At 58.4% G+C, this 20,756-nt stretch overlaps 1 protein-coding gene across 3 annotated transcripts in view; it reads right to left on the bottom strand.

Moving 5' to 3' along the window:
- BAIAP2 (BAI1 associated protein 2) overlaps positions 1 to 20,756 on the bottom strand; it is a 34,454-nt gene that overhangs the window by 13,285 nt on the left and 413 nt on the right. For all 3 annotated transcript variants that reach the window (XM_026036901.1, XM_026036903.1, XM_026036902.1), the window contains exons 2-6: positions 13,645 to 13,720; positions 11,639 to 11,725; positions 3,382 to 3,443; positions 3,036 to 3,107; positions 2,793 to 2,930 (exon numbers count right to left, since the gene is read on the bottom strand). In XM_026036901.1, coding sequence (XP_025892686.1) covers positions 2,793 to 2,930; positions 3,036 to 3,107; positions 3,382 to 3,443; positions 11,639 to 11,725; positions 13,645 to 13,720 — 435 coding nt within the window. The remainder of the gene's footprint in view (positions 1 to 2,792; positions 2,931 to 3,035; positions 3,108 to 3,381; positions 3,444 to 11,638; positions 11,726 to 13,644; positions 13,721 to 20,756) is intronic.

The following is a 20,756-nucleotide window of genomic DNA, read 5'->3' as shown; positions in this document are numbered from 1 at the left end:
AAAAAAAAAAAAAAAAAAAGCCCTTAATAAAATCCCCCAATAACCAGGTAACTTAGGTGACAGATCTGAGCCCATGAGTGTCTTGTTGCAATCAAAACTTTCCTTCCTCGTGAATCACAGAGATCTTCTGCACTTTCCTGGGACACACACAGCAACAGCCCAAACCACAGCCACAGTCTTGACCGTGACAGACCAGAGCTTTGCTAATGGGAGACCATTACGGCAGATTAATTGCACTCTGAGCTGCTCTTAAATTACCCAGGTCTTTCTATTGAAAAACCTCCACAAGATGCTTTAAATTCTGAACTATTTGAATCTTGTGAAGCCCTTTCTCATCTATTAAGGTGCAAAACAAGCACGGGAGACAGCAGATGTGCAACTCAAGGCTTACAGTGCAGGGAGTGCTGAGCACCAGCATTTATTTTGCCTCTATAGAGGGGAAAAGGCTGAATCTAGGGAAGAGCCTCAGCAAGGATGAGGTTTGGGTTCTTGGGCTCAACCCAGCGCAGCCTGGGCAGGCTGAGCCTATGTCACCAGTGTCCTGGGGCTGTCTCTACCTGCAAACCCGAGCGGCCTCTAAGCTCGTCTCACCTCAGCACAGCAAGGTCACCCTATAGCAAATGCACATGGGGGGCTGGAGCAGGGCAGTCTCCCAGGGCTCCATTTCCAGCCTCTGCTTTACTTGCACACAATGACAAAACGTGGCCACTCAACATGCAGTGAAAAGGAAAAAAAAGGAGCGATTATGCTTCCCGTAACATTAAATACGAAGAGAGATGATGACAGAGCATCAGATTCCTGGCTGCTAAGTGCTACAGCAACTTAAGCGGATGAGTCTTCCAAAGAAACAAGATTTTATTGCTTCATTCAGCGCAATGACTTATGTAGCTACCAGCAAATCTCTGCCAACAGCAGCTTCCCCCACGAGCAGAGCGCTCCGCAACGCGGCACCGGGAGAGCTCTGCTCAGCTGCGGTTTGCTCGGCCGCCTCTCCCCACGCAGCGGCTCAGTGGGGCAGGGCCTCCGCTTCCCGCGAGCCTCCAGCAGCCTCCGCCGCGGCCTCCCTCGGCCGGCGGCTTCACGAGTCGGCCGCAAAGACGGCCAGGGAAAACAGCAGCAAAGCGCAGCAGCTCCCTTGGGGAAAATCGCTGCCGGGTTTGGGGTGAACTGCACGAGGGAGGTGTTTGCTGAATGCACCACACGGTGCGCGGGGAGCCGCTCCCGGGACAGCGGGCTGGGGCTGCCAACGGGGAAAGCCGCAAGAGCAGCGAGGGGTGCCCGAAACACCCTTTTCCCCTGCTCTTTTCCTGTCCAAAGTATGAAATAATCAGCATGCTAACTAGCACAGAAGACAAGAAAAATGCCCCTCTTGACAATTCAGCAATTCCAACTTTGTATTCGGATTTAGGGAAGGAAAAAAAAAAGCAGCTCGCAGTTGAGTAGTTTCACAGCTCTTTAAGCTTAAAAGCCATCATAAGGCTTTTTCAGAGAGATAAGCGCTTCCCAAATACTTACTGTTGGAAGATTAAGGGAACGAAAGCCTGATCCTGTTTCCCTATCTCTGCCTAGCGAGGCTGCACGGGCAGAGCTGCCCCCATCGCGGTCATTCCGGGCACAGGTCCCACCTCGTCCCTCCTCCGGGCTGCGTAAAGCCGGGCACGGAGGCGGCATCGATCCCTGTTCATTCCGGGCATCCCCAGCGGGTTAGGTGGGATGCAAAGGGCTCCACAGGCAGCTGCATCGCTTGCCCCTCTTGCAGCACTGGCAGGGAAGGGGATAATGCAGCAATGACCAGTTTTGGTGCCCGGCGTTTGCCTTTGCTCACCGCTACACGAGCCCTTCCTCCTTCAGCAAACGCGAAGACTTGCAGCGGTGCCCGTGGCCTAAACTGCTCGGCTTGCAGCAAAGTGCCAGCCTTGCCCCAGGAAGCACCGAGTCTGACAACCCGGCAGCCTTCAAAGGCGCTCGCATTAACCGGGCCTTGTGCAAGCAATTCCAGCGGCCTTGGGAGTGGGAGGCTGCAAACGAGCACGAGTGCAACCCAGAGCCCTGCAGGAGATGGGCGCAGAGCCGCCAGGAATGACTGCCTAGGTGTTTTTCCTCCTTCACTCCTTATTCTGATTCACGCTACCAAGAGAACGACTGATTCCCCAAATTTTCATGCAATTAAGAAGTCACTTCCCTGCATCACCTTCCCTCTGACTACCCACGATTTAAGTGCCACTGTAAATGCCATTCCGCACACAGCCCCGCTAGCAAAGCGCCGTCGCGTTTAGATCACTGCAAGAAAAGACAGGACGCGCTATCAGCCTATCACATCTGAAGCAGCAGGCCCTGGTCCCGGCATAATCCATAATCTAATGCAATTTCTGCCTTAGGGATTAATTCTTAGCCCTCTGCTCCATACCCGCTGTCAGTGCAGTGATCATTCAAGGGCTTCAGCAGCGAGTGTTACAGGGCAGAGCCACAAGATGCCAGCCCTGGATCCTCCCTGCTGGAAACACTAGTGCCAAGCGCAACCTTGGAGCGGGTTGTGCTCCAAGGACCCCAGGATCTTGTCCTTGGAGCCCAGCACCTGCTGCGGTCACTCTGTCTTGGATGACAGACCATCGAGGCCAAGCAGGCGCCAGCGGGTGGTTTGCAAGGCTCCTACACCGCCTCGTGCTGCTGCATCGAGTTTTCCAAAGAAAACATTCCCCTGATTCCCAAGAAAACTGGGGGGCGCTATCAGATCCCGCAGGACCCAGTCCGGCTCCGGCATGCCCAGAGCGGCCCCGGGCGCCGCGTCCTACCTGCAGCTCCTTGTCCGAGTACTTCTGCGGGTTTTTGCTGCCCTGGCTCTTCTTGCGCAGCTTCTTCAGCTCCGCCTGGCACTTGTCCAGCGAGTCCCCCTTGCTCCTCTGCTCCGTCTGGTACTTCTTGAGCGCGGCCTGAGCACGGCGGGAGGGAGAGCGTGAGCAGCAAGGCCCGGGACCCCCCCGCGGGACCCCCAGGGCGCAGAAGGGCCGGGACAGGCCCCTACACCTCGTACTTACACTCAGGTACCTGGAGTCCAGTTCTACCTTCTGCTCCAGCTGCGTGAGGAGCTCGTTGTGGAAGGACTTCAGCTGGGAAGGAGAAAACAGACGTTGTCTTTGGTGCCCACAGGAGGAGAGGCATCGAGGACGGCACAAAGGCAGCCCCGGAGCAGCCAGGGACACGCGGGTGGCCACGGGGCCAGGCAGGGAGGCCAGAGCTCGGCTCCGGGCACGGAAGGAGGGACAGCAGTGAGGGACAGATGGACGCTCGGACAGAGGCGCGCGCGGTGGAAGCGGCCGAGCCGGCGCGCAGCGTGTCCCCGTTGCAGAGGCCGAGCTGCTCACCATCTCCAGCAGCACTCACCATCTCCTCGAGCTGGTTCTGGATCTGCCGGTGGACTTCTGCCATCTGGAAGAGGACGTCTCCTGCAAAGACGAGGCACGGTTGGAGCGCTCGCAGCGCCGGCACCGGGGGATGGAGGGGCGGGATGCGGAGAGCAGAGTGTGCTGCGGAGCCTGCCTGGCACCGTGTCGGACACCGTGCACTGCGGTGACGCTGCGGGACGGGCTCTGGAGCCGACAAGCCGCTAATGAAGCCACCACAGGTCCCCGGTGCCAGGCAGCTCCCGCGCTGGGAGCCACGGAGCGCGGCGGGAGCAAGGGCTGTTCACGACAGATGGATCCAGACTGCTCGGATCCACGTTTATTTCAGTTTAAAATGCATTCAGTTACTCGCGCTTTGCCATTCCTGGAAGCCAGTGCCTGGCTTCCTTCAGCAAAGCCCCAAGGAGGCCGGAGCCGGCCCCGGAGCGCGGGAGCCGCTGGAGCGGCTGGCGGGAGCAGAGCCTGACCTCATGGCACCGGCTGCCCCTGCCCAGGCACTTGCAGGACGGGTCTCTCCGGGGTGCAGAGCAAGACAACCTCTATAGCGCGACCCAAACCCAGCTGTGATACCAGCAGGACGAGCGGACCCGGCTTCTCGCCGCTGCAAAAACAACCTGCTAAGCTGGGGAGCTGGTGCAGGGCCAGGCTCGGCCGCAGGGCCAGGCTCGGCCGCAGGGCCAGCCCGTCCTCGAGGGTCACACGCTGCCACCACCACGCACGGTGCCAGCTGCCCTGCCTGCTAGGAGCACCTCGGCCCAGCAGCTCTTTGCTGGGGGTGAGGGCTGGCGCAACGGGCACACTGTGCCCGCACAGGGCGTCCCACCGCCCTCTGCAAAGCAAGGGCAGAGCCGGGAAAGGTGGAAACAAAAGGCAGCCCTGGGCACGGAGCCAGGTGGGATCGGCAGCGCGCGGAGGAGAAAGGAGCCGCTGTTCTCCCACGGAGCTGGGTCCATGGTGGTGGAGGGCGGTGACGCAGCAGTGCTCGCGACGCAGCACCCTGAGCTGGTGGCCGCGCTGCACAGGTCCCTCCCAGCGCTGTTTGCCAGGCGCTGAGCACAGCGGAGCCGCCTGCAGCGGCGCCCGGCTTTGAATTGCCGCACGGATGAATGGCAAGGTCTGGGCAAAAGGTTACGTCTAGGGGACCTCCAGGAAATTGCTCTCCGGTTGAGCTAGACCATGGGAAGTGCACAAATTCCCACCGCGAGCAGTGATGCAACGGCACAACTTGGCTGCGGCTTCTTTGAGGAGCAAGGGCGGCTTCCCCGCTGCTGTTGCGCAGCTCACGCCACCTCCTCTCCTCCCTGCTCTGCTGACGTGGGAGCAGGGCCGAGCCAGGAGCGTGCCCAGCACCACGGAACAGGCAGCTCAGCGCCGGTGCTCCGGGTGCAGCGCGCACATTCCCGCACCCAGCCCCTGGAAAGCCGGCACCGCGGCTGCCCCGGCCCGGCCGCATTCCGGCCCGCTCCCTGCCCGGGGCGCAGCAGCAATACCAGCCCTTCCCTCACGCTCGCTGCTCGGGGCTGGCCCCAGCATCGCGGCACAAGTGCGGGCAGTTTCATTGGGAAACGTGCCGGGGGAGCACAGGGTGCAGGGCCTTCCCAAGGCGGGACGGGGAGCGGATCCCGGCTGGGGGAGGCTGCTCCCGCTCGCGCTTCCTTCCTGCGCCGGCCGCATTGTGCTGCGGCCCGGGCCGGGAGCAGCCGCTTCCTGCCCCAACACGCCGTGCCCGGAGCCCCACGGTGCCCGAGCGGGACCCGCTCCTGCCACTGGCTCTGGTGTCTGCTCCGCTCGCTCCTGCTGCTTGGGGGGTTCCTGCTCCAGGGGCTTGGGGTGCAGGGAGTGCTCCTGGCCCCTCCGGGCACCAGGGAGCCCGGGGACAATCCCTGTCCCAGCCAAAGGGGCTCCTTGGGGACATGGAGCAATGTGAGACCATCACATGCAGCTGGTGGCAAGGACAGCACGGTAACCTGACGGTCTGAATCCTCCGGGAATGGCTTGGAATAGGCTCTGCACCCTCGCACCGATGCCTGGTGCTGCAGGGAGGCTTTGCAGCTGCAGGAGAAGCTCCGAGCTGCTCCGCTCCCAGCTCCCTCCTGCTCCATAGGGCTTCGCATCCAGAGGCACCTGCAGCTTAAACCCCAGCAGCGCCCGCGGCGCAGCAAGGCGGAGAGCGCCTGAATCACCCGCGTGTTTGTATACACAGAGCCACGGCCGCCCTGCCTGGAAACGCACGGGCAGGTCCACAAACCAAGGTCAAGGCTTCACCTAAGGCTGCCGGGACAAGAAGGGCAGGGAAGGGACGGGATCACGTTCGAGGGCTTCACCCGCCGAGCCAGGCTCGGCGCTCGCCTCTCCGGGCGCTGCTCTGTCACCGCTGCAGAAAGCAAACAAGCGAGCAGGTTACAGAGCAAACGAGAGCTGCTATTTGAGGCTGCCTGACTCACAGTATCATTCCCGGAGAACTACAGGGGCCTTTGTGGGCCCTTCCCTGCCGCACCCTCTCGGGCTGCAGAACTGGTTGCTCCACCTGGCCCAGATGGCTATCGGCACCGCTGACCTTCCCCGCGGCAGCGCCGCCGCTCCCGGGGCCGGGGAGCTGCTCGGAGCGAGGCTGGGAGCAGTTTAATTAAAAATAAACAGGCGGGGCACGCGAGCCGAGGGCAGCGCCCGGCATGCCGCCGCTCGCAGCGCCACGGGCGCCCGGCCGCTCCGGCAGAGCGCGGGAGCTGCCCCCGCCGCGCCGCTGCCGTCCCGCGCCGCTGCCAGCGGAGCCAACCGGTGCCAGCGGAGCCCAGCCGGGAACAGCCGGCACACACACTGGCGTGACGCACTGGGAGCTCCCGGCAGCAGCAAAGCCTTGACAGAGCCGAGCGCCGCGTCCTTGCCGGCGTCGCCGAGGATTGCTTCAGTGCCCATGATAAGTGTCACTGGCAGCACTTGGGATGAACATCACTTGCTCTGGAGACGCAGTTCCCAAATGGAGAGACTTAAAAGGATGCGACGAGGCGGGGAGGAGCACAGGGGACCAGCACTGGCATTGCCCTTGCTCGGCTCGTGGGGATGGGGAAAACTGCAGCACTGCCAGGGGACAGAACTGAGCCGGAAAGGAATAATTCCATCAATAGCAAGAAGGATCATCAGACAGCAGGGCAGGTCCTTGGAGGGGCTCTTTGCTAAGTCTGCAAGGAAAAGAGCATCTGCTCTGCAAGGGCTGGCTACAGGCTGTTCACCGAGAGCCACGGGCGAGGAGGGAGCAGCCCTGCGCACAGGAGCCGGCCCCTTCCGCATCGCTCACAGCCCATGGGCACAGGTCTCCGCTCGGTGACCACACACAAACCGCCTCCCTCGCAAAGGAGCCGAGCAGCCCTGCAGGAGCCCAGCGAGATGCTTGGGAGCCCTAAAAGGTTTTATATCCCATTGAAGGTGAGATGAAAAACAGTTAAACACCTATAGCTAAGTGTTAGAAACTGCAGCTAGACGCGGCGCTCTCGGCAGATGCTCATTTCACACCCCTGCTCCTCTCCCCAGCACAGGCTCGGGACAACAAACCTGCTCCCAAGGAATCCCCAGCTCCCAAGCACGAAGTTTAAGGACCGCGGAAAGGCCACCCGGGCGGGAGAGGGAGCCCTCCCCGCAGCAGCCGCTTGTCCCCAGGCTCTTTGTGCATTCCGACCCCTTTGCAGCTCCCCGTGGATCCGCACGGAGCAGGGGGCCAGGACGGCAGCAGCGCCGCGCTGCCCGGTGGTGACAGCAGGCCACGGGTGCCACGGGCAGCCTGCCAGCCCGGCACCACGGCCAGGGCAAGGCCACCCAGGCGCCTCCGCGTCCCCCTGTGCCGCAGGGCTGCCTTCATCTCCGCACAGGGAAAACGGACCTGAGACCGGGCTCTGCCCATCACCTGCCGGGGCACCGGGAGCAAGGCAAGGTCCAGGGGCTCTGCTCTTGGCCATCTCCATCTCTGAACGCCTGAAGAGCTCCCATCTGGAGGGTCCTGTCACCTCTTCCTGCATGGGCGATGTCCCCAGAAGTGCCACCAGCAGTGCCCGGGAGAGCGGAGGTCGTGCCACCTCCCCAGCATCGCTGTCACACCGGCGGGATGCGGGAGAGCCAGGATCTGCTTGGAGCTCAGCCAAGGAGCCCTGCGCTCCAACGGGCTTCAACCTCCTGCAGCACAGAGGAACTCCTTCACGATTCCAACAGGAACTCGCAAATCCCATTTTCAAAAAGCAGTTCCATCAACCTGAGAAGTCTTAGACCACGAGCAGCCCTGGAAGCCTATCCCTGATATTTGGAATAATTTCTGACAAATGAGGGCTCTTCCAGAACCGCTGATGAGAGCAGCACAGGCACAGAACACCCCTTCTTCTGCCAGTGCAAAGTTGTTGCCTACAATCTATTAAGTGCATCATTAAGTCCAATTGTAAAGGGATCAAGCTGCAAGATTACCAGTGCTTTCCTAGGAAGGCCATTCCACAAGCTAGCGGCCCTCGCTGCAGGGACACTTGCAGCGACCTCATGGGAATGTTTCCTGGAATTCAGCTAGAAGCGCCCGCGTGCACATTAGCACCATGACCCCCACCAGCCTGTCCCCCACGTGGCACTCCTGCCCTTCCTCCCGTATTAAGCACTTCATCACACAACAACCTCTGACTCTCGCAGCATCTATATCTGCATCTGCATTGCTGCGGGAAGCTTTACCTGAAACAACTACAAATCCAATTAGGAGATTAATAAAACTCCCCAGAGGATTCGGCGCAGCATAATGAAGCCTTCAAACCATGCCCAAGTCCCCGACAAGAATCAGGTCAGGAGCTCTGCAGGGAAAACCACCCCGAACTTGCTCCTTCCAGCCCCGGAGCCCACAGGACCTTCCCATCACGACAGCCCCGGGCTGCTCCAGGCCCTGCCAGCAGCCCCATGGCTAAAGGGTTAAAAAAAGGTTTTAAAAAAGCTAAAGGGTTACAAAAAGGGCTTTAAAAAAGCTAAAGGGTTTTAGCTTTTAGCTGGGCCAAGCTCCGTGCTCCAGCTCAGGCTGCAGACCCCTTGCACGTGCTGTGTTTAGCACACATGCACCCAAAAGGCCAATTAACATCTTAAATCTTTTAAAAACAGTGATTTTTAAAAGCACTTGAGGTCCAGTGTCCTCCGCTGCCGCCGAGCAGCTCCTCAGCAGATGACAGTGGCTCGGGGATGACACGGGCTGTGATTTTATCAGGCAAATTGTGCATCAGAAGGAAACCCTTATCTAGCAGAGGCTCGTGCTGCTCTGCAACGGGAAACTAATTACTCTGTTTCTGCCTCTTTCGTAGCTCTGGCTTCAGTCAGAGCAGCCTTATCTGAGCCAGAAGCACCCTGGAAAAAAAAAGCCCCAAGACAAAAGTCACTCTCATCCCCTTGGCTCCTCCACACTGTGCCCAGGACACATCCCAATAATCCGCATTTCTCTCCACCTTTGCCTATACACGAGGCACACCTCGTACTGCAAGGTGAGCGGGCTCGCTTTGCTTGCCCTTGCCTGGTGCCATGCTTCCCAGAGGGATCCTCTTCCATGACCATCAGCTTATCCCTGCACCAATACTCTGTATGGACCATCCAGGAACAGTCTCTGCTCTGAGATGTATGGATCTCGAGCAAATGCAACCAGGATGAGCAACCGGATTGCAAAGCACCTGGACCCTGAGCCCATGGCAGCACCCAGTGCAAGCCGCAACGTTTCAGAAAGTTTGAGGGCAGAAAGCAGAGCAGACAAAATATTGCAGGATTTTCCCAGGTTACAGAAAACAGAAAAGATCTGAACTACAGGCAATTGCACCAGGCAAAGCCGTCGTGCAAGGCTGGCCAACAGCTCCCCTTGCACTCAGGCAGGACATCACTTTAGTGGAGGAAAAACAAGAGCTTGAGTCTCACGAGCCTCTGAAAGGGGGCTCTGACAGGTACCCCCAGCCAGACATTTCCACCCCAAAAAGCTCGAGCCAGAGCCGATTAGCGCTCAAGTGCTTCATTATTGTTTTCTGTTGCTCCACCAGATTATCCCGTCTACACAGTTGCTGAAATCTGATGGGGAATTTGCAGGCGACGCAGGGTGCTAAGCAGCTGCGAGCAGGGCAGGGGCAGGACCGAGCTGGCTGGCAGCACTGGGAAGGCCAGCAAGTGTTTTCAGGAGATTAAACGTACAACATTGCACACATTTATATTTAAAGAGAATAAAATAAAACGAGCCAGCAGGTCTCAGTCCATGGGACATTCAGCACATTTGCACCGAGCTCAGGACAGATTGCAGATGGGCAGTTTTCCAGCGCTCAGCTTAATCAGAGAACAATCTCCTTAGCGTTATAAGTAATACGGAGGAGATGACAGCATGCTGGAAATGAAGCTGGCCACTTTGGAGCTGCGGAGCGCTCGCAGCACACGCTCAGCGCTCACCACCTCCGTGCTGCCACGCGGGGTGCAGGATTTGCAATTTTTCCCCCCAACACTTTCAAGCCCTTCTCTCTCAGCATTGCAAGGCAACCTGCACTCAGAAGAGAAAGGGTTAAGGAGGAAAACGCCGCTGGGATTCTTTGTCTTGGATGCCGGGAAGGGCAGTCAGCCAGCAGGCGCTAGTCCCAAGCCCCTCCAGGAGTCCCTGCCTTGCGTCTCGGAGCAGCTTCCCTTTTCCTGTTGTTAACAGAGGAAATCTGCATACAGAGGGATCAGCCCAGGCCCGCAGCATTAATGCAAGCTATAAACATCCCTGCTTGCTAAAGCCCCTCGCATGGCATGAAATAATCCAGACGGAAGAGCAGAAAGCCCAAGCCCGAGCGCTCGCTTCCTGCGCTAGGGGCAACCTCGCCGGCTGATAAGTTAAAGGTTTCCCCAGGAAAAGCTGGGCCTTGGGTTAAGCCACGTCTAAATGTTTCTTGTGAGCTCAGCAAAGCCCCTGTTCAAGCCAGGCTGGGAGGTTTAGGTGCCTGTTCCCAGCAATACGGAATTTCAGCCGGAATTTCCACCTTCCCTTTCTCCTGCACGGATCCTGGCGAGCGGCTGCCACTGTAAATATCAGCAAGATCAACAAAGCAAGAAGCCTAGAGAGCAGCTATTTACTGTAGGTCTGGAAAGAGCAAAGCGGGCTGGCATTTGCTTTTGATAAATGCCAGCCATGGAGCTTTAAACTAAGAGCAGAAGACACAGAAATCTGGAAGCATTTTAAATTAATCCAGAAATGCACAGGTCACATACAAACAAATGTTGGGAAACTGCTGGGCATGCACCCCTTAGGTAGTTTGCTTACCAAATGAAACAGCCCTGATTATTACACACAGCTTTAAGCTGAGTGATAAAATCGATTCCTGTAGATAGCTAGTGCCTCCCCAATAATAATTCAGATTCCTGACTAGCTTCCGTCTAAAGGCTTGCAAATAAGCTGGTATCGAACAACGTCGTAAAAAGGAGACCTGGCCCTGCTGAAGAAAGGGTTATTTGTGCACTGCTTTACCAGCCTTCGAGAACATTTCAGCTCCAGCTCCTGCTTATAGATGACCACTGTGAAGGCCCCACCAGAATAGTGCTTGCCATTCCCTGGTATGGGAGTGTGGCAGGAGAGCCCAGCAACGAACCGGGAGGAAGACGAGGAGGAGGAGGAGGAGGAGGAGGAAGGAAAGGAGGAGGAGAAGGAGGAGGAGGAGGAGGAGGAGAAGTTCCCCTCTAGTTCCCAAAGCCGCCTCAGCACAAACGCCCAGGTCGGAGAGGCCCCGAGCACCCCACGGGACGAGGGGACAGCAGAGGCACACGCAGAGCTCGCATGGAGCAATAGGAGCGAGGGAATCTGGAGGGGACGAGCACACAAAACAGCGACTGGAGGAAAAACTGGAAGAGCAGCTCCCGGAATGATTTACCCAAAGGAAAGACAAAAGAAAGGGAAGGGAGTCGGAGCCTCGGCACTGGCGATGCCCCCGTGGCAACCCCAATGCACGCCAGCCCCCCGGGAGCGCCCGGCCTCGGCGAGGCCGCCAGCGCAGCCTCCTCTTTCCAGCCAGGGCCTGGGGCATTGCTCACTTATAAAGCAAGGAAAAAGTAAAACGCAAGAGCCCAGCCTCTTCTGGCCGTGCCTTCTTTGCAAACATCATCCCAAACGCTCAGACCAAGAGCAGCAGGCTTTAATTTTTATGTGTGACGCTAAATACAAAGATGCTTCCACTACCATTTCCATCAAGCAGGAGCAGCTCCTGGTTGAGCTGTGGCTCCACCGAGCGACTTACCTAGTTCTTTAGATCCTTGGCTCTCGCTGGCCAGCTCTCCCATTTTAACCAGAGCATCAAAGTATCCTTTCGCTGCATATGTCATACCTAAAAGCGTCAAAAAAAAATGCAGGTTACCCTCTTTGATTGCTGTTGCAGCTCCCGTGGCAGCGAATCAGTGTTAGACACTGCACAAAACAGACGCAGGTTTCACTTCAAAGGCTCAGCCCCACCGGGAGGGACAGGACAACAAACGAGCAAAACTGCTGAAGGAGGAATGCACTGAACACAGAGGAAGGCTGCAGCAAGATTAGAGAGTTATTTAGGAGAAAAAAAGGTATATGTAAAGGCTAGGTGGCTTTCATTCCTGTAAAACTAAGCAGCCTGCTTAATGCTGGTCACAAAAATCACTGCAAAATAATTGAATATCAGAGACTTCCATTACAGTTCAGGCTTGTTTGTTGACATTCCAGCTCCACACTTCTCTTTAATCAGATAAGCAGGGGGTTTCCTCTCATCACGAGAACATGCTGTACAGCTTTTGCTCCTCGGCATCAAATTAAGTGCTGAAGCCTCTTCCAGCAGGAGTTACTGAGGAGGTCGCTTCCTTTGGATGCCTCCACCAGCTCCACGATCCAAAATAAGGGATGACCAAAAAAAAAAGAAAACATTTGGTTTACAGCAAGGGGCGGTGAAGTAGCAGCGTGCCTGTCTTCAAACGCAGACAAAAAAGGTGCATTATAAAGAGGCAGCAGCACCTAAGTTATTAGAAGATGCATTATCAGTATAATGTTGCAGGATAAAACCCTCAGTCCCTGGTGCAATCTTTCCTCCTCCTGTTCAAATCCTGCTTCTCCTCCCCAGGGAAATCTAACTGCTTCGCTGCTGCAGGAGGCTGAGCAGGGACCGGGAAGCCAAAGAGCACCCGACCTGCAAGGCCAGGTTCGTTAGCAGCATTTAACACGGCTGGGAAACTGCTGCAGAGTTGGGCCAGGGCTCAGGAGAGCAAGCGGAGCCTGGATCCCTGTGCATGGTTCAGATGGATGCACTTCCACCCCTTGGAAGCCGACCCATTAAAACCCACTTAAGAACACCACTAAACTAGCAGGAAACAAATGCACTGGCACAGGGAGCATCTGCACCTGGGAAAGGCAGGAGGCTGCAGCTGAACAGACACTTCATGAAGACATTGAGGAACCTTGTTTGACTTGTGGAAATAAAACTGGCTCCAGGCACAAAACAAGAACACAGATTCATCCTAAAGGTCATATTTCAAACACCATTATTTAGAAACAGCAGATCAAGTATTTTTTTTCCACTGGCTTAAGATTATGACAGCCTTTTCCCTTAGAGGCATTTTCACTGAACCAATTTAAAAAAACAAAATCCAAGAGACATGTGCAATGCAGTTTTCTGAAGGGAACAGCAGCCTCTCTGAAGCAAAACTTACTGTACGGCCAAATGAAGCCTTCCTTAAAACATGCAGATCAGAATCGAGCTAAATTGGGACGAAGTGGTATGGGAAGTCATTTTCAGTCAGATAATCCCGTTTTGTTTTTTTATCAATTCAATTGACTTTTAATCAGTTAAGTCTACATCTCTGTAATGGCTCCCAAAAGGACCCACTCTTCCAAATTGAGAGCCCTCTGTTAGGACTTGCTCCTCCAAAGCGCCTGAGCACTCTCACGTTTAACCTTTTAGTGGAAATAAAGCCTTAATTCTGAAGATTTGTAAATATTTAAATACAGAGAAGCTTTGTGGACTGGAAATGTTTGTCACCCAGTTGCCAGCCACCATTTCACTGCTCAAACCCTTCCCACCACCCTGCCCAGGACATCTCCCCTGTGCCTCTCCAGCAGGTCAATGGGATGAGCTGATGTTGATGTTTGGACCTGTCCCCACACTCCCCTCCCTTCGCTTCCCATGGAAAGGAGCCTCCCGAGCTGGGGGTGATGCTGCCCCGTTGCACCCAGGTACCCTCACAGGGAATAAAGCAATAAACGCCCCAGCAGGGCAATTCCACTTACTTGCTAAGGCTTTTTCGTAGGTCTTCCCCATAGAAATGAAATTCCTGAGGCTGGGATTGAACTGCTCCATGATTGTCTAGAGGAAGCAAAAGAACACGGAGATGAGGCACGGGCGGAGAGGACGAGCAGGGCTGCAGGAGGATGCTCGTCCTGCACTGAGGGGCCTGGTCTAACCTAGTCTCCTTTGCGAACACCCTTCCGAGGGAGACACGGAAGAGCCAATATCCTTTCATTTTGGACAAAGGGACCCAAAGCGCCCGCGGGGCGGCGCAGAGGCAGCCGGGTCGCCCCGAGCCCCAGTCAGAAACACCCGGATCCGGAGGGCCAGGGAAGCCGAGGGGCCCCGTTCTGCCAGGCGGCCGCGCGGGGCAGCCGCGGGGACCCCGAGCCCGGCACCGCGGGGACCCCGAGCCCGGCACCGCGGGGACCCCGAGCCCGGCACCGCGGGGACCCCGAGCCCGGCACCGCGGGGACCCCAGCCCGGCACCGCGGGGACCCCAGCCCGGCACCGCGGGGACCCCGAGCCCGGCACCGGGGCTTGGTAAAGCCGTGCACAGTCAGCCCCTGCTCTCAAACAGCCGCTGACACGTCCCAGCTGCCCAGAGCACCGCAGCGAAGGTGTCACAAGACACCGACAGCAGGGAGCCGTTTCCACCCTTCACCTTCAGGTCCTTATCCAACGTAGGACACGGGCGATGGGGAAGGCACAATCGGATCACAGACACCAAGGGGTCTTGGCAGGACCAAGGGGCCCCAGGGGACACCAGGGTTGGGGTCCCAGACCCGCGGGAGCTCTTTGGGCTGCCCGGGGCTCCGGCCGGGGCAGGAAGGTGACAGACACGCGCTGGTGCCCAATAAGCTGATTAAGCATCTGTCACCTCCTCCGACGCTGGCCCTGCACTGGAGAGCTTATTTTCTGCCGGGGCATTTTGATCTCCCGTCCCTGCTTCCTGCTCCTTGGGGAATGCAGCGGTTCCGGTCGCTTCCATGGCGCAGACACAACAATGGACTGAACACCATTGTCCCCAACGCCGACGAGGCCGGGATGCCTCCGCAGCGGCTTCCTGCAGCCCTCCCCGCGGCCTGCGGGCTCCCGCGGCCCTGCGAAGGGCAGGACATCCCGGGAACCCCGGGCCGGACCTGGAGCCCGCTGGAGCTCTGCAGCCCCGGGCGAGCCGCGTGCCCGCGGGACGGCACCGTGCAGCTCGGGAACGCACTCGGCTCCGAAGGGGAAAATGAACCTGCACCAACAGGCCACGTAATGAGCTGTTTTCCGTAATTGCAGGAGACAATCGCACAGATGTTAATTAACGCTGCCGAGGAGGCTCTGCCGCTCCCACCTCACGTTCGGCTTCCAAGGAGCTACCTGGGCTGCACCAGGTCTGCACCGGCTCCCCCACGGCGGGGAGAAGCCACCCGAGCCCCCGGGCACCCGCACCCCGGCAGGGCCCGGGAAGCTGCCAGGCAGGGGAGGCCTTGCCTTGTGTAACCGCTGAGCAAACAGGAGCGTCCTGCTCCTGCAAAAACACTGCAGCCTCCTCGTCGTGCCCCGTGTCGCAACACCGACCGCGGCGGGCACCGGCAGAGCGGGAACGAGCACCGGGCACGCAGCCCCCGGCACCAAGGTGCCTTTCTCCACCTTGCAACAACAGAGAACTTCAGTAAAAATAATTCAAAGAAATGACTTAGGCCAAGGATTCCGCCCAGCGCTGCCCCTTACAAAGCACTGGGGTTAGAAACACCCGTGCTTGTTTCAGGGGAGGTTTCCTCGAGCTGGCGAGAAGGCAAAACCAGATTTGCAGGACAGAGCAGCAAAGCCAACATTCAGCAGAATCGGGTAATGAAAGCAAATCTCATTCTCCCTCACATTCTGCTCCATCAGCACCACCGCAAGTTGTTTGCCTTCCTCACGCTGCCCAGGCAGAGGTTAAAAACAATTCCGCGGAGCAGCCCCCGGCAGCTGCTTTGCTTTGGTCGCCGGGTAATGCCGCTCAGCTCCCCGGCACCGCGCGGGCTTTATTCAGCTGCCAAAAATGAACCTAATGCCAAGCACGAGGTCTCCAGGACGCAGCTCCGCGGAGTGGGAGAGGGGGAGAAGAGTCAAGAGGAAATAAGTTTCCCCCTGTCAAAGGGCACCGTGCGTCTCCGGTGACAGCGGACAGGGACCTGCTGCTGCACGGGCTCCGCAGGCAGCCCAGGAGGAGACGTCTCAGCCCTGCGAGAAGGCAGCTGGAGCCCGTGTCCGCGTCCGGCCTCCCCAGCACAACCCACAGCCTCGGCGCGCGCCACAGCGCTGCAAACCTCCCGGGAGGGAAGGGGCTGCGCGACTCCCCTGCGCTCCAGCACTGCCATCCACAAGGTGCTTCTGAGGTGGAGCACGGAGAAGGGAAATGAAGCGCCAGCTGGGGCTCCATCCACGAGGACAGGGCGGTCACTGGCCAGGGAAAGGGCTGCTCCGGATCCTGTGGGAGCCAGGGATGCCAGACACCGCAGGGGAGCAGGAAGAGGCTCCACATTGGGCCCAACCAGTCGGGATGAGCACCTGCAGCACGTGCTGTGCTGTGTGCAGCTCGGGGCGCTGCTGCCGCTGCCACCACGTGCAGGGCACATGCAGGGTACCTGCTTGCAGGGATTGCACAGCCCAAGTGTGACCGTGCCAGCCGGGCAGCACCCCGGGACCTCCCTGCGCCGCACAGCACTACGGGAGCGGCCCTAAGGCAGTGGGGCTGCTAAATGGGTCACTCCGCCTCAGCAGCACCTTTCATTACTTCCATATAAATATTTAATGCCCAAGCAAACCCCACTGCTGCTTCCCTGCCCTGTGCCTTGAGGTCGGAGCTCTGGTGTTTTAGGAGACCGAGCGGCCGCTCGAGGCTCCTGCTGCACCCAGTCACTCTCGGCACCACAACTGCCCACGGGAGCACCCGCGGAGGTTACGTAAGCCCCAAATCCTGGCGGCCACCAATGCTCCATGCAGAGCGAGCGCTTCCAGCGGGAGCAGCCGCCCCTGCGCCCCCCAGCCCGCTCTGAGCAGGCGCCCATGGCCTAGGAGCCCCACACCCCCAGCAGCCCCACGGGACCCCGGCCCAAAGCCGGGCAGCGTGACCGCGGCTCAGGACAATCTCTACAGGACAAAGTCCATGAGCAGTGGACGCCAGGAGAGCAAACAAGAACCAGAGCTCCTGCCTAAAGCCACTTAATATCCACCCGCTCCGGGGTGGAGGGGGAGGAAGCTGGATTCGGGACTCGAGCGGCTCTCACGGTGGGTATTTGGGCTCGGGCTAAGGCCGAGATGGACCCGCATGGAGCACCAATGCGGGAGATGCCTCCGTGACCAGCGGCAGGGCTGGAGAGGGGACCCGAGGCACCAGCATGAGAAGCACCAGACCCCAGGACCCGCTGCCTCCCGCGAGAGGCTCAGCCCGGCCAGGCAACGGCTCCAGGAGACCCGCAGGGCAGCGGCCGAGGCCGCCCGGGCCCTGCAGCGGGAGCAGCACCCACACAGCAGGGCAGCGGAGGCAAAGCCGGGGCCCCCGGCCCCAACAGCGCTGCCTCTGCTGCACACCACGGGGGAAGCAACCGGGGCCGCCTCAGACAAGAGGCCAAACTTCCTCGTAGCACATCCCGCTACGCAAGTTCTGGCAGTTTTGAGATGCATCATCCCAGCAGAAGTCGGAGAGCACAGGGCGGCAGCGGGAGGAGCCGCAGCCGGCGCTGCCACCGCAGTGCCAAGGGGCAGTGCCAAGGGGCCCCTGCGACCCTGCAGAGCGGCCAGGGAGCGCAGAGCCTCAGGGCAGACAAGCTGCACAGCCCACAGGGATAACCCGCTTTTGCAGCTCTATAAACCCACCAGCCGGGTCCTGCCGCTAAGGGACAATCCTGGTCTCACCCTGTGACACGCTGCAGTCAGCAGCACAGCAGCCACAAGCGGCAGAGGGGCCAATGCCCACAGGTCCCGACCATCATCACCACCACCACAGGTCAGCAGAGCCCCAGAAAAGCCCTTTCCCACTCCCAAGGTGCATGAGCACCCAGTGCCCTGTGCCCCAAGCTGCAGGAGAGCCCGAGTGCCCAAAACCAGGGGGTGGCACGGTGACTTCTGGGGCCACCTCCTTGGTCTTCAGTCACAGCACATTTTCTCCCTGCTGCCAAACACCAACCACCCACCATTTCCCTTCTGATTCACTCGAATCAGAAAGTCTCCCCTTCCCTCCGGACTGGGAGATAATGAGGCAAGAGGCTGTTGTGCTGGCAATAACATTTATTACATCTGATGTGCGACAAATGACTCTCAGAAATCGCACCTGCCGATGGGTGAGAAAATTGGGTTCTGGGTTTGGGGTGTTTTTAAGCAAACCTTTCTTCAAAGGCAGAGCTATTCATACGCCATTGCAAAACAATCTTCCACATGAAGAAATAGCTTTAAAATGAAATGGAAATTAGATGATAAAGTGCGATAATCTAATCCGCCATGGATGAGGCGGACGCGTCCTCGGGAGAGGAGGAAGCACTGACAGGCCCTGCTGTGCACACACGGGCGGTTCTGCACCGGGGCCACTGCTTCCCGTTTGCGGGAGCGGAGCTGGGCGCCCACGAGGAGCCCACGTGCGGGGGCTGCATCCCCCCCGAGCCCTGACCCAGGGCAGGGGCTTCGCGCCCCGCTCTGCCCCAGCTGCACAGCGAGGGCCACGGGGATGAATCAGCGAGCGGGAAGGTGGGATGGCGCTGGCGGAGGCGCGGGCTCCCTCGGCAATTACTGCACGTGTAGGCAGCGAGCGTAGTGGCAGCGCTGGCGAGGGGGCGGCTGCCAGCTCCACGGCGCTGTCATCCCGAGCGCCGGCGCTGCGGCTGGAGGATAATTGCTCCGGGCTCCTGGAGCAGAACGCCCTGGGAGGCTCTGCGGAGAGGGGACACCCGGCACTGCAGGGGCCACGCGGAGCCAGGGCCACGCGGAGCCGCAAGGGGCTGCGGTGCCGCTGCCACCAAGCCCCAGCGGTGACACCTGCGACCGAGCAGAACAGAGCTGCTGCCCCTGCGCCGGCTGTGCCTGGGGGGCTGAGCACGGGCACTTCCACAGGGAGGCACTTCCAGGACAGCCTCTTCCTCCCCCTGCTTCCGAGCAAAGCAGGGAAAGGCCACAAGAGCCCAGACCAGATCGAATAACGACCAGATTTTGGCCAGCAAGAAGCTGAAGCATTAAGGGCGCTGGTTTTCACTTGTAAGCACCAAAGTCTATGTCAGCCATGGCAAGATCACAGCACCAACGCTGTCCTTGAGCCTCCTGCTCCACATCCTAGGAGACTTCAGGACTCAGAGGAACAAGCCAACATCTCATTTCTGCACACCCCATGCAAAACAACTGCAGAAGCCCAGGGAAGTGCTGCCTTAGAGCAGAAAAGCCATCTCGCTCACTAAAGGAAATGCAAATACAGTCTTTACCATCTTCCTCTAATTCTCAAACCCAAGAAGGCGGACGTAGGCTAAACCAGCAAACTTTGCCTTCAGCTCCAAGTTCTCCTTCTCTACCCTGCAGCTCTTGCAAACTCCCACAGAAACACCGAAGAACTAAAGTGTTAACAAAGCACTAGGTAAAGCAGTCACCTTTAGCCTCCCTTTGATGCCAGCAGCTCTCGGGCAGGTGGGACAACATGTGCTCTTCACGGCTGGTGCTTTTGTGTTGGGCGAGCCAAAGGCTCCTTGCTCTGTACAAGGATGAGGATGGTCAGAGGTTGGCACGACCGACCTTCACCCTCCGTTCCTTAGGGGAACGGACGCATTTAGACACGGTTGTTATCAAGGCAGAACCTCCCCAAAGTTTCCCCTGGCCAAGGCAAACACGATGCTTACAGCAAATGGAGCTTGGCTCAGGACAGCCAAGACAAACAGCGCAGCAGATCCCCGGGGTGGCCGAGCTGCACACCAAGCTCGTTAGAGCTGCGCAGCGGCTCCCAGGGTGATGCCACCTGCACCACAAGCTCCCCATTAGCGCAACTGGGAGCCAGAGCACCTGCCACAACTGGGACAGCCACGCGGAGCAGGTTCCAACAGCGACCTGGGAGCCTGACCTGCGGCCACGGCTCAGGCTGGAGCTGGGTGGTTTGGGCACATCACAGCCCTGAGCTCTGCCCGTCCCCATCGCAGCTTCAGGCCACCCCACTGAGTCCAGTGCTCTGTCTTGCAGCAGGGGAAGCAACCCAGGCAGCACCATCCAGGCCCAGAACAACCAGCACAGCTGCAAACTGGCACCTCAGACACGTTTAAGGGCGAACTGGAGATTCAGACACTCAAACCTTATCTATAGCTAAGCTGCCAAGCCCTGAAAACAAAGCTAATTCATTCCTGAGTCAGTGGCCAAAGATTTTACTGTCACCAGATCGACCTGAACTCAACCCTAGCAGCACAAGGTGACGGAGGTCATAACTTTACTACTGAGCTCTTTTTGGACTAAGCGTTTGTATCTGAGTTTTATTCACTGACTGCTCACCAGTAACTCAGGCTGACCAGTCGGCCGTGCCAGCCTGCCAGTTTAATGAATGACATCCTGTGTTATATGTTAGACTAGAAAGATTTTTATTAAACTTGACCACAGGGCCCAGCGGAGCAGAAACCACTTCCTCCATGAGGCAAATTAAAACACATAAAATATCTTCTTGCTCATGACACCAGCAGCGAAACAAACAAATCCAGGAGATTCGCAGGTTTCAGCTGTAACCAAGACACAGCAATAGCTGCCGACTGGGGTGTCTCTAGAAGCAAGAGTGGGATCACCTCGGCTTGGCCAACCCATCCGGGCACTGCGGGATCCCCGGAGAGCTCTCCCAGGCCACGCAACAAGGACAGTGACACCTGTGCTGCCGGGACCCTGCTAGCAGAGGCCTCCCAGGGAAGCAGCTCCTGGACTCTCCCTTCCCAAAGCACCAAGGTGGCTCCATCCCGGCTTTCCCACTCTCTTCAAGAGACTCCTCATGGAGCCGCCATCAGATCTGGCCACAAACCAGTAGCCAAGTGGCCCGGGGGGACCCTGCGAGAGCCGCCGGCGGCACCGGGAGCGCAGCCCCGACCCCGGCGCACCGCGGAGCTGGCGGGACCGGGCGCAGCCGCTGCCGCCCTCG

This window comes from Nothoprocta perdicaria, unplaced genomic scaffold (assembly GCF_003342845.1).
Source record: "Nothoprocta perdicaria isolate Ctin4 unplaced genomic scaffold, notPer1 scaffold_187, whole genome shotgun sequence".
Taxonomy (NCBI): Eukaryota; Metazoa; Chordata; class Aves; order Tinamiformes; family Tinamidae; genus Nothoprocta; species Nothoprocta perdicaria.
Note: the sequence above shows the minus strand (reverse complement) of the source record. Positions and strands in the feature narration are given on the sequence as shown.